This window comes from Mustela lutreola, chromosome 4, assembly GCF_030435805.1.
Source record: "Mustela lutreola isolate mMusLut2 chromosome 4, mMusLut2.pri, whole genome shotgun sequence".
Taxonomy (NCBI): domain Eukaryota; kingdom Metazoa; phylum Chordata; class Mammalia; order Carnivora; family Mustelidae; genus Mustela; species Mustela lutreola.
Genome location: NC_081293.1, coordinates 134,373,239 through 134,386,173, shown reverse-complemented (window position 1 = coordinate 134,386,173; position 12,935 = coordinate 134,373,239). Strand labels below are relative to the sequence as shown.

The following is a 12,935-nucleotide window of genomic DNA, read 5'->3' as shown; positions in this document are numbered from 1 at the left end:
GAGCTTTCCCTTTAGTTGTAGCAATTAAGGTGCATGTAGTTTTGGAAGAGTAGACAGGTGAGTTGGCCAGGACTCCTGCTGGAGGAATGGTAGGAGTTGACAGCACATCCCTTCATGGAATTTGATGGATGAAGCATCCCTTCATGGAATTTGAGGGCAGCCCTAGAGGGGAGACTCTACCTTAGGAAGGCATTTGTCCCCAACTGATCAGAACTAGTGTTGAAGAAGGACTTACTTGCCAGGCTGTTCCCTGATGATTATGTGATAATTAGTATGTGATACACTTGCATCTTAAAGACAAGGGAAGGGAGAATGATTTCATTTGTGCTCCTGGGACAATCAAGAGATTAAGTGGGAAAAACTAAAGTAGGAGGATCCTCATCTCAGACCACATAAAACAATAAAGTACCAGTGCATTGAAACTTAAAAAATAAACCTACTTAAAAGTTAAGAGAAAATATGGGTAGATATTAGTCTTGAGATGAGGAAGGCCTAGGTTTTAGATTTAGAAGTAAGCAATGGAAGAAATTGCAGAGGAGGAAGAAAAATCTACAGACTCCGTTATCTACAAGTATCAAACTGGATAAATATTTGCCACAAATCTGGTAGGGGGGAAAAGGGCATGTTCACACACTGCTGGTGGGAGTGTAGATTGGTACAGTCTTTTCTGGAGAGCAGGGTGATAATAAGTATCAAGAGCAAGAGCCTTCAAGTTCCCTCTCCTTGACTCAACATTTTCTCTTCCAGGAGTGTAGCCTTTGAAGATTGCCAAGAATTTGGATAATTGTTATATACAAGCTGGTTACCTTGGCTTTATTTAAAAATAGCCCAAACTGGAAAACAACCTTAACATCTACTGGTGGGAGAAGAGTTAAATTGTGTTTTTAGCTAAATTAATTACTCACCGCTGTAAGCAAACTAGGTATGATTCTTGATCATGGCTTGTTGTAGTTAGCTGGGACATCTCCCTTGTACTTCTGTCTTGTTTTGCTTCCAGAAGATCAAATATAATTCTTCCATGTTTCCAAAAAGCCAATTCAATGCTAAGTGAATAATAGGGGATTCTTGGACCATTTTTGAGCTTTTCTTTTGTACCTTGCTAAAAATTAACCAAAAATGGATTGTACAGAACATTTATGAAGTGCTTATTGTGTATAGTGTGTTGTGCTAAGTATATTATGTTATTATTCATTTATTTCTAGCATTGACCTTAAGAAACAGGCGGTGTTGTTATCCCAGTTTTACAGGGGAGGAGCCAGAGGCCCGGGAAGCTTACTTTACAGGTCATCCAGGTGGTGAGAGGCAGAAGCAGAGCTCAGTGCATCCCAGGCCTGAGGGACTCCAGGGCTGGTTCCCGAGTATCTAAGCAAGTTTATCCTGCCTTGGAATTAAAATGCAGAAGTAACAAGTGACTTTTAGAAACAGTTGTAATGGGACTTGACCCTGTGGCTGCAGAGGGAGTGGAGGTGCTTTGGTTGCACTTCCCTTCCCGGGTGCACCACATCACAGCGGCCTCCGGGGTGGTCACTGTCATCCAGCTTGCCTTGCTCTTCGTGCAGCTCTCGGAATTCACCTCTCCACCCCCAGTCACTGTCCTGTCCCCAGGGTCAACAGGTCTTCTCCTCTGCCATCAGAATACCGGATGATCCTGTGTTGTTTCTCAGCATCCCCTGTGTCCCCTGGGACTCCACAAGACAGGGATGAGAAGCTTCCTGCTTCCCGGCACTGGATTCTGCCACTAAAGGCAGGAGGAACGCTGTGTGAAAGCATTGAGTGTTGGGCCATTTCTACTCTGGAACGGAGAGGAAGCTAACTAGAGTAGCCTTTCACATCTCCTTCCATAAAATCCCACGAGCAGCCATACAGTTGACAGTTTGCTTTCCAGCTTAGCCTGTTTGTCCTGCTTTCTTGCATTATTGGTGTCCTTGAAACAAATGGGGCAAAAGAATTAGGTTGTTCCCATCCATGATTTTTTTTTTTTTAAAGATATTTATTTATTTATTTATTTATTTGAGAGAGAGACAGAGAGAACATGAGCGAGGAGAAGGTCAGAGAGAGAAGCAGACTCCCCGTGGAGTTGGGAGCCCGATGTGGGACTCGATCCCGGGAGTCCAGGATCATGACCTGAGCCGAAGGCAGTCGTCCAACCAACTGAGCCACCCAGGCGTCCCCCATCCATGATTTTTTAAAGCTGTATGTCCTTGCTAAAAACAAGATGTAATTTTCCTTCCAAGTTTCTGTAAACTAGGGTTTCTCAGTGTTAATACTGCTGACATTTGGGGCTGGCTCACTCTGTTGTAGGGGGTCATCCTGACCTCTCCTAACTAGATGCTGCTAGCATCCCTTCCCGTCAGGTTATGACAGTCAAATTTGTCATCAGACACTGTCAGATGTCCTCTGTGGAGAAATAGAAAACAAATGGAGAAAGTGCAAAGCAAGAGAAACCTCGCCCAGCCCTCCCGCCCTCCCGAAAAGGCAGGTTACATAGAGAGGGTGGGCCTCTTACGTTTTGCTTGGCTGTTAGGTGGATGTTGGTGTTTAAAAGCGGGACAGTCAGGCTAAGCTGCCCCCAGTTGAGAACCACTGGTATAAATATAAAACTTGGAAGACTTAACATGTTTCTGTTTTTTTCTGTGAGATGTTCGGAAATAACTGTGCTTGAGAAGAGTGTATTATCATGTCTGATGTCTTATCTGTTGAATATTTTCAGCTTTTTCACATTGATCTCATGATTATGTACTTTTGAGGGTAAAATACTTTTTTTTTTTTCTAAACAGTATGCAAGCATTGAAAAAAATGGTGAGTTTTTCATGTCTCCCAATGACTTCGTCACTCGATACTTGAACATTTTTGGAGAAAGGCAGCCTAATCCAAAGACTGTGGAACTTCTAAGTGGTGTAGTGGATCAGACCAAAGATGGGTATGTTTGTTTTTAATTATCTTATTTAATATTTTTTGTTTGAAATAGCTTTTTATCACTTTAAATATTAGGAAGTCACTGAATACCTTTCTCTCTCTCAAGAGCTTTTTGTCTACCTATTACAATTAATTCATTATTAGGAATTATACCTTTAACATTTCCTTCTTATCACAGTTGGGGATTCTATGTGTGTGTATTTTTTGTTGTTTTTTTTTTAAGATTTTATTTATTTAGAGAGAGAGAGCATGCTTGAGTTGGGGGAGGGGCAAAGGGAGAGGGAGGGAGAGAATTTCAAGCAGACTCTATACTGGGCACAGAGCCCTGTGTGGGACTCAGTCTCATTTCCCTGAGATCATCACCTGAGCTGGAATTAGGGATTGGATGCATAATTGACTGAGCCACCCAGACACCCCGTGTGTGTATTTTTTAACAGTAAAGAACTGCTTATGGTTTTAGAGACTTAATTATAGTTGATGAATGGTGTGAGATCTACTAAAGTGTTTGTACATATTTGGTATTTTTCAAGGGAACTGTAAGAATTGTGAGTAAATGTAAAATATAGCTCTATGAACATGATCTTTCCCTCTGCTCAAATAACTTTCGAAATCTTTTGTATGATTAAATCGTATGACTCTAAACAGAATAATATGATGATTCCAAATCACTAAGAAGGCATTCTACCCAAGCTGGAAGAGACAGATACTTTGCAAAATGCCTTTGGATTTCTTTTCCCCTACAGTGTTGTCACATTTTAAAAATGAGTTTTTCCTAAGCTGTTTAAGATTGTAGCTGGCTGGGGCACCTGGGCAGCTCAGTGGGTTAAGCCTCTGCCTTTGGCTCAGGTCATGGTCTTGGGGTCCTGGGATCGAGCCCCACATTGGGCTCTCTGCTCAGCAGGTAGTCTGTTTCTCCCCTCACCCCCCAACCCTGCCTGCCTCTTTGCCTACTTGTGATCTCTGTCTGTCAAATAAATAAATAAAATCTTTAAAGAAAAAAAAAAAAGATTGCAGTTGGCTTTTACCATTAAGTGTGGAATTTTAGGCCCCAAACTCTCGATAATAGAAATACCAACATCCCCTAGTAGCCAAGTACAACGTCCAAGAGCTGGCCTTCTCTGTATTACCTGTGGTAGACCCAACCTCCCACCCTTGCTACCTGTCAGCACCCTCTTCCATAGATTGCAGTGACCTGCTCTTCCAGAGTGGCTTTCTCTAGCTCTGGGCCTTCTCTGTTTGTCACCTGTGATTTTTCCCACATGCACTGGTGAAGATAAAACTATGGTAAAATTTGTTGATGTATCGCAAATGCTTTCAGTTTTCACCAGCACTTTCCTTTTCTTATTTATATACCTGTGGTCCCATCTTGCATGGAAGTAGTCTCCTCTAAAATGAAGGTGTTGCAGGTAGGAGCCCAGGTAGGAGGGAGAAGGATGGATCTTGGCAGTGATACTCACAGTCATATCCCAGAGAGTTGCTGGATTATGCCTTCTCTGTTTATTCCGGAAGAGGTTATTTGAGTTACTTCTATTTTCTACCTCCACCTGGACAGTGTGTGTAATGCATGAGCAGCCCATCATTCCCTCACAGGGCCTCCCCAGGGTGGCATATATATTTCATATATTTTCACACTATATTTTTTTAATATATATTTCGTATTTTTCACATAGTGTGACATATATTTCATATATGTCATATATATGTGAAATATGTCACACTAGTCCATCGAAGCAAAAGCTAGATAGAACATAGATTTGTTCCAGCAGATGTATTTTTGTGGGGAAAATTTGGTTGCTTTCACACACCTTGTGTTCATGATTCATACGAAGTGTGACCAAGCTCACATGCAACAAGAATGATTTGATTCAAGGTTTAAAGCCAATTTTTTTTCTTACTTGATGGTTTAAAAATTCTTGGGCGCCTGGGTCGGTCAGTGGGTTAAGCCTCTGCCTATGATCCCGGGTCCTAGGGTTGAGCCCCACATCTGGCTCTCTGCTCCGCGGGGAGCCTGCTTCTCCCTCTTCCTGCCGCTCCTCCTGCCTGTGAGGGCTCCTTGCTTTAGGAGTGTAAGGGGTTCCAGGCTCACAGTGGGTATTCCCTACCTCCAACCTGGAAATCACTCTTTTCTTCAAGAAGTCCTGTTTTTTTTTAGGTTGGGAATGGGGCTTAGAAGCAGAGCTGGGCACAGGTTTATCGCTACTAGGTTGTTACTACTACTCTGGCTTCTCAGTAGAAAGAACAGAGAAATGTATTTAATAAAATCAAAACTTCATAATGACATTTCCTATTTACATTTAACATGTTAGGAATTTTTCCTAATAGTTCATCTCTTTCTTTCAGTGAACATTTTGGTTCCTTATTAAATTAATATATTTATGGGCATTAACTTGTATAATTGTTATACCTTCTAATTTTTTCCCCCATTAACAGGCTTATTTTTACAGGTGCTCTCCAAAAATAATAGCCTTTGATTCATTAGATAACATACTGTACTATAACGTACGTTGTACATAATAACGTAACAGATACATTTTTTCAAAAGCTTCTAACAAATCTGAAATGCTGGCTCTGCTTTCCTGGTTGTGCAGATGAGCTAGCTAGGGCTGTTGCTGACCAGGTTGTTCACCACAAGGCCTGGCTGGCTCCAGAGACCGTGTGGCCTTTCTACTGCTTCAGACTGCCTTTTCTCTCATAAGCTTGTCATCCTCTTCAACTTGACATTTTCTTTCAGATTTTGTATTAAATATCAGTGTTTGACTGTAACAGAGAAAATCTTAGATGGCCTCAATCTCTTGGCCTATGACTTTTTCTTCATTCGGTTGCAAAAACTTCAGTTTCAGAAAATAACGATCCATAATCTTTTCATCTTGACACGATTATTTAGAGTTTTTTCAGTGTCTCCTGTGATTTGTTAACCTACATCAATATTTTCCATCATCTGAATGTATTTTAATTGCAGTTCTTTTATAATGCAGTTCTTTTATAAACTTTTATAATCTTTTAGACTGTATCAACCAATTCTCTTATTTCCATATGCGGTTCATATTAACAGTGGTAAATAGCTTCATCATTTTCTATGAAATTATGTACCATACTTTATGAAATTGTGCCCTTCTAGAGTTATTTCACTTTTCCTATTGTTTCTAGTTTTCCTTTTGTTTAATTAATTCCCTTGGAAGAACCTAGAGGCATTCCTCGATACAAGGGTAGAAATATTTTAAGTCTCACCATAAGCATTGTAATTCTTTCCAAAAGAATTCAAAACTGAGTAAGTTGAAGAACTTGTCCAGACTATTAAAGCTTTCTGAGCTAGTAGCACAGCACTGGTGTTTGAGCCGAGACCTGCCCAAGCCCCAAGCCTGTTCAGATGTTCGTGTGCCATTTTCCCAAAGCCTATCCTGGACACACAGCTCCTCAGTATTTATGTCACACATAGGTGTAGCTGTACATCTGTTCTCAATGTAAAACTGAGAATGCCTTCATTTCCCTTCCTTTCCCTTTCATTGGAAGCAAAGCATTTATCAAGTTGACAAGTCACAAATCGTCTTCCCAAATCAACTACTGTTCTTTGAAAAAATTATACGACGAAGCCACATGTTGGCACACGGAAGCACAACACCTACAGCAGCCAAAAGAGAAGCACTGGTGTGGGCTCTGTTTTGTCTCTCGAGGCTCTTTCCACATCGCTTGGCTGGCCAGAGGGATTTTAGTGCATAACCTTATTAAAATTTGAGAAACTATTTGTAGATTGTTAACTTTAGGAATAAATATAGTGGCAGCTATGCTGACCCAGATGGCAGGGTGAACTGTGGTAGTTACTTTTTAGGTAGATACTGGCGCACGAGCTGTGGTCTCTTGAGTTTGTAGACCAGGTCTTGCATATTTGCAAATCTCCAGTGTCTAGTCCAATATCTGGCCTCTGTTTCACAGCAATTTGTTGACCAAATATAGGTAAATCTACTGAGAAGTATTTATTCCCCTTCCTACCCCTTAAGTTATGAGAGCTCAGGTATACTGAGGAATGGAGGTTCTAGTTCAGTTTCAAGGTTACCCACTGTAGTAGCTGAATAATGTCTACCTGTAGATACCAAGTCATATTCCCTCGAACTTGGAAGTGTGGCCCTCTTAAGAAAAAGTATCTTTGTAGACATGATTAAATCAAGGATCTCGAAATGAAGAGATTACCTTGGCTTAGCCATGCCTTAAATGGTGTAAGTGTCCTTATGAGAAGTAGAGACAGATGTGACACAGACACTGGGGCCACCAGAGGCTTGAAGAGGCGAAGAAGGCTTCTCTCCTAAAGAATCTGCCTTTGGAGGGAGTGTGACCCTGCTGCAGCCTTGGTTCTGGACGTGGGGTCCCCAGAACTGGGGTGGAACGAATTTCTGTTGTGTTCAGCAACCTAGTTCTTGGTAGTCTGTTAGAGCAGCTCCGGGAAACTCCTACATTCACACACCTGTTTTCTCTGGTTTAGAAAGCCTGTAGTCGAACTGGCCTGATCGTGAACTGCCTTTTTTCCAGTAGTAACTTTTGGCCAGATCCCGACATTTTCCAGGTGGAGACCCCTGCCGCAGCCGGTCTCTGTGAGGGCACTGCCCCTTCCCAAAGGCTTCGCTTCTGTGTGGGGTTGGGCTGAACTCTAGGCATGAGAGTTAAATGCCTGTGCACTGCATGAACTTAACGGACAGGGATTCTCTTTCTTTGGAGCAGTCTTTATTCTGATTCAGTGTTTCATTGGGTAGTGACTTGGTCATACTTCTGTTCTGTGGGCTTCTTGCTCATTTTATGAAATGCAGAGGGTGGCATGCCAGGAACATGGGAAAGTGTAGGACACAGTGATGGGAGAGGCAGGCCGTGGTCGACTGTGTAGGAGCTTGGTGTTGAGGATTGGAGATCTTTGAGAGCACTGAAGAGCCGTCAAAGGATAATTTGAGTCCGGCAGTTGTTACAGTTTGCCTGTGTTAGAGCCTTCTCAGAGTCTTTGATTTCACCTTTCCCCACCCCTCTTCTAATTGCCTGTTGTGTTTAGATTTTCCCAAATTGCGCCATTTTAATAGATTTAATAATGGGTTTAATCAATTTGTGAGGTTCCTTGAGAGAAAGGAGAAGCTTTGAGTGCCCAATCCTGGAGACTTTGCTTGGTGGGCCTCATGGGTAAGGAGAGCTTATTGCAGCGTTTGAGGGGAATGAGGAGGAGGAGGGGTTGGAAAATGGAGGGTCTCTAGGACTCTCTGATCTGGGGGCCAGATCCTCTTACCTTAGCCAGACAGTAAGAATTCTCTGCTTGATGTTGGGTTTATTTGTATGATTTTTGATGTGTGTCTTAGATTTGTCATCATTATGGTTTTGTTTAAAATGGGATTGAAGCTTTCTTTGTATATCATCCAAGGGTAATTTTCACACATTATACAAGAGCAAGTAAAAGTAATTTTGTGATTGTCCTTTTGAGCTTTGCAAGCATGTTTCTCTTTGTTATTTAACATTAAGGGATATGTCATTAGGGAGAGCTGGGCTCAAGAGCTGTTTTCCCTAGTACTTGAACTTCTTACCTGGGAAGATTAAGTGGGGCCTCAGTAAGCTGGAGGTATTGAACGCCTTGCCTCTTGAGCTTAGGGTGCTCATTGCACGGTACAGCCTGACCCCTGTCTTTGTGGGGGTGGGCACTGGCTGCCTCTGGCATCCGATCAGTTTGCTGAGATCATGTATGACTTTAACATGTACATGTTTTCCATCTCAGGCAAAGAAGTTCTTTGTGGTCAACACAAGAACAGAAGTTGGCTCTTCTTTTGAAAACAGAACAGTCAGAAATGCTGATTTCTTAATGAGCTGACATGTCCATTTTACCGTTACAGCCCCACTTTATTGTATTAAAATGATAGCTCTATAATCAACACATAATTCCTTTCTCTTCAGAGAACAGAGTTCTGGGCCTGTTCTCATTTTGAGGCAGGAGGAATAAGGGTGTCAAAGAAGAAACAATAAAAAAGAAATCTAGGGCTTTAAAACGTGTGGCTGTATAAATTAGGTGTGTTCTCTGCCTTTCCCTTGTTCGTTCTTAATCTGAGGGAAGGAAAAGTATGGCCTGTAGATACTCAACAGGGTGAAGGAGGATATAATAATGGTGTTGATGATAACATTAGTTTATATACCTGTTTTCACTTTGTGAGGCTGTTGCAATGAGATCCCGGCCTTGGCCACATGCTGGGAGTTAATGAGGTTTACAATTGGCAATGCTTAAAGAGTATTAGGGTAATGTATTTAAATATCAGCAGTTCCCAGTCAGAAATGCTCATCATCTGTCAAATATAATCCGGAATCAATACGAGGAGGTCTTTAAGTTTGCTAATGAGGAGTGTTTTCTACATGCTAGGGTGGACACAGATTTCAGATAAACACCTGAAATTCATAAACTATAGAATTAAGCAAAAGCATCTCTTTCATTAAAAAAAGTTGGTAATAATCAACAGCAGTCACCTGAGAAGCTTAAATTTTCTTCTTAGTCATCAGACTCCCAAATTAATCTACCAAAACAAAAAGCCTCATTAGCAGCTCTCATTGAATCAGTGTTATTTTTTCTTTCTCTCAAGGTGTCTGATTAACCCCCTTTCTTTTTGCATTTCTCACTTTGTGTTAATATTTGATGTCTGAAATCATAGGGGGGTGCGTGCAATGTGGTGGCTAGACACTGTCTGCAAGGAGCAAATTAAAAAGAATTCTTAAAAAGGTTTGTATTATGTCTCTGGTATATTAGAAAACCTTTAGGAATGTCAGGTGCCTGGGTTTATTTTTCTTTTTAATTTGGGAAAGGGTTGATTAATGACTGGGTGTTGATTTCACTTCTCATTCATATGTAGGGACAGCCCTCCTCCTCTTCCCCCTTCTTCTGCTACATACGAAATGCAGGCCCTCTTTTGGAGAGTGTTGCTGTCAAGGGAAGGTGAGAAATGGGGCCAGAGCTGGTGGGGGAGGGGAGGTGAAAGGAGTGTTGTGGATAGATGACAGCATAATGTAAGCTGACGGTAATGACTGTAGAGAGCGGAGCCCTGGCAAGAAGGAGAGAAAAGAAGGAAATTCTAGCGTGTTGTCTGAGAAGGAGGTCCATTCTTGTGAGAACTGGGTGAGTTCATCTAGAACAGCTGTTCTCAAAGTGTCCCCCCCCCCCCACCCGCCCGCCGCCCAGGTCCCTGGGAGTTTCTGAAAACCTTCTCAAGGAATCTGTGAGGTCAGAGTTGTTTACCTAATAATATTAAGATTCACATCTACCTTTTTCCACTGTGTTGTCTCTGAACAGATGATTCTGAAAGCAGTCGGGGTGAGGGAGTGAGGTGTCAAATGTGTGGTGCCTTAGCTGCCGTTAGGGAGTACCACCAAGCCGAACAAGACAGGTGAGCAGTCACGCTCTTCACTACCACATGTTCACGGTGACGGAAGTGATGAGCATGTCAGGTCCACTTCAAAGTGTCCTTGAAGAAGCAGTAAAAATCACTGATTTTTATTAAATCTCACCCTTGAGTACACATAATTTGAAAATTCTGGGTGGCTAAATGAGAAATTGGCATAAAGAATTGCTGCTGGTTATTGTCATGTGGTTGGTTGTCTGAGGAAAAGGACTTGACTGCTGATTTGAGTTGCTCGCTGAGTAGTGATTATTTTTCATACAATACTTTCTAAGAGAATTAAAATTTTCATGTGACAGTTTCCCAATACTTAGATTTTTCTGATGTAATTAGTGGGGATATTAATGATTGTGAGCTTATAATACAGTGTAATGAAATGTGCCAACATTTGGAAGATCGGCATAACTTAGGGAAAGGTGTTTTTCGTTGTCCCGTACAGAGTGTTTCAAAATCATGCCTGGATAAGAGATCTAGTCCTAGTGCAAGACAGACCCATGGAGTTTAAAGTAACAGAATGGGTGCAGTTTCAGAGTCCACATTGTAACTAATCTCTGAGGAAGGATCACTTGTTGGGTTTTGGTGTTGTACCAGGTACCTGAAAAGGCTGTTAAAATACTCCTTCTAGGGGCGCCTGGGTGGCTCAGTGGGTTAAAGCCTCTGCCTTCGGCTCAGGTCATGATCCCAGGGTCCTGGGATCGAGCCCCGCATCGGGCTTTCTGCTCGGCGGGGAGCCTGCTTCCTCCTTCTCTCTCTCTGCCTGCCTCTCAGCCTACTTGTAATCTCTGCCTGTCAAATAAATAAATAAAATCTTTAAAAAAAACAAAATACTCCTTCTATTTCTGTGAATCTGCATGAGGCTGAAATCCTTCGTATCCCTCCACAAAACAACATATTATAGCAGATTGAATGCAGCTGTCTTCCATTACGTCAGACATTTAAGAGATTTGCAGTGACATAAAATGCTCTTTTTCTCACTTCATTTTCTGTTTTAGAGGATAGTTATTTTTCATACAGATGTGCTATTTATATTGCCATGTAATAGGTTTATCACTTGTAAATGAATTAGTAAATATTTTAAAAGTTTATCTGTTTTAATTTCCAGTACAGTAATTACACATATAACCCATGTAAATAAAACTCTTGGGACTCCTCAGTATTTCATACGAATATTTCAATTTTACCACCTGAAAAACTGGCAAATATTTCAAAACCCTAAGAAACGCTGAGCTAGAAAATTGGAAGAGCAGGTAGAGTATAGAACAGAGACGTGTAGGTATGGTGGTGGGATTTGGGAGACGTTGTCTTCTGGTTTCCTTGGTTCTGCTCAGGGAAGTAGATGGGAAGGAGGATGTGGGTTGAGGTGCTGGCAGTTTGAGGAGAGAGGAGGGTATACTACATAATGATTGCCTGTAGACTGAATCTGGGTAAGGGGCAAAGAGAGGACAGCGGCATGTGAGGCAATGAGAGGGTGGTAGGCTTATTGAATTGTATGTTTGAGTGTGGTTGAAGGTGGTTTAGGGTATAAGAGGGAGGAAGAGCAGGACGATTAGGAGATAGTGGCTTAAATGTGAGATGCATGGCATTGAGAATAAGGAAGTTTTGCAGTTATTGGTAATGGCCGACATCTGGAGTCTGTGGGTGTGAGTGTCTGAGGAAGGATGGGAAAAGGGTCACTAGAAGAGGGGGGAGCTCAAGTATTTAGAAGGTCAGGGTGTTTGTGTGTTTGTGTGTGTGTTTGAGATTTTATTTATTTGAGAGCGCACGCCTATGTGCATACGAGTGGAGGAGGGGCAGAAGGAGAGGGAGGGAATCCCAAGTAGAGTCTGTGCTAAGTATGGAGCCTGATGCAGGGCTCAATCTCATGACCCTAAGATCATGACCTGAGCTGAAACCAAGAGTTGGATGCTCAACCAAGTAAGCCACCAGCTGCCCCAGGTCTAGGTGTTTGAAGGCTCAGTGTTGAAGTGTTAGTACATGGAGCTAAAATTTGATTGGGGTTATGAATCAGGGGTCATTAAGTGATGGAAACCAGGAAGGTTGCTGTGTGGTGTAGTCAGGTGGTGTGAGTATTTCACTGGGAGTGGGGTAAGAAAGGAGGGGTTGGGGAATGGTCTAGAAGAGGTAATGAGAAGGAAGGAGTTTACCTGCCCTATTTATAAGCCTGGTCCACCTAGGAAGGCTGAAGAAAGCCCATCCATACTCTAGAGGGGGCTGCAGAGGAAGCATTGCCCTCAAGGAAAAGCCAGGTATTGGTTAGAACAATAAGGCAAAGGGATATTTAGAGGATTTCTCTGAAAGGGATCCTTTCAGAGAGGAGATTGCATAAGATCTTGCTCATTATGTCTTATAGAAAGCACAGTGCAAGGGTTTTTGAGAAATGGCACAGAATAACGAAAGTACAGAGCCCTGGGGATTAGACGTGGGTGATGGAGAGTGAGGGGGGAGCCAGTGAACAGGAAATCTGGGCTGCCAGTGGAGGTTGACATACATGCACAGGATAAAGGGCACAATGAGATTAGTCCTGGTGCACTCTAGGTCATGCGTCCTGGGAGACTGGGATCTTGCGGAGTTGTAAGAATGCCAGGAGAGGAGCAATTTTACCACCTGAATAACTTTCAAAGC

General features: G+C 42.2%; 1 protein-coding gene across 4 annotated transcripts in view; it reads left to right on the top strand.

The window, feature by feature from the left end:
- SLC25A13 (solute carrier family 25 member 13) overlaps positions 1 to 12,935 on the top strand; it is a 180,364-nt gene that overhangs the window by 32,555 nt on the left and 134,874 nt on the right. For 3 of the 4 annotated variants that reach the window (XM_059171174.1, XM_059171175.1, XM_059171173.1), the window contains exon 3: positions 2,778 to 2,920. In XM_059171174.1, coding sequence (XP_059027157.1) covers positions 2,778 to 2,920 — 143 coding nt within the window. Of the gene's footprint in view, positions 1 to 2,777; positions 2,921 to 12,935 lie in introns of those variants that run through there. The other variant, XM_059171177.1, reaches the window with a different exon arrangement.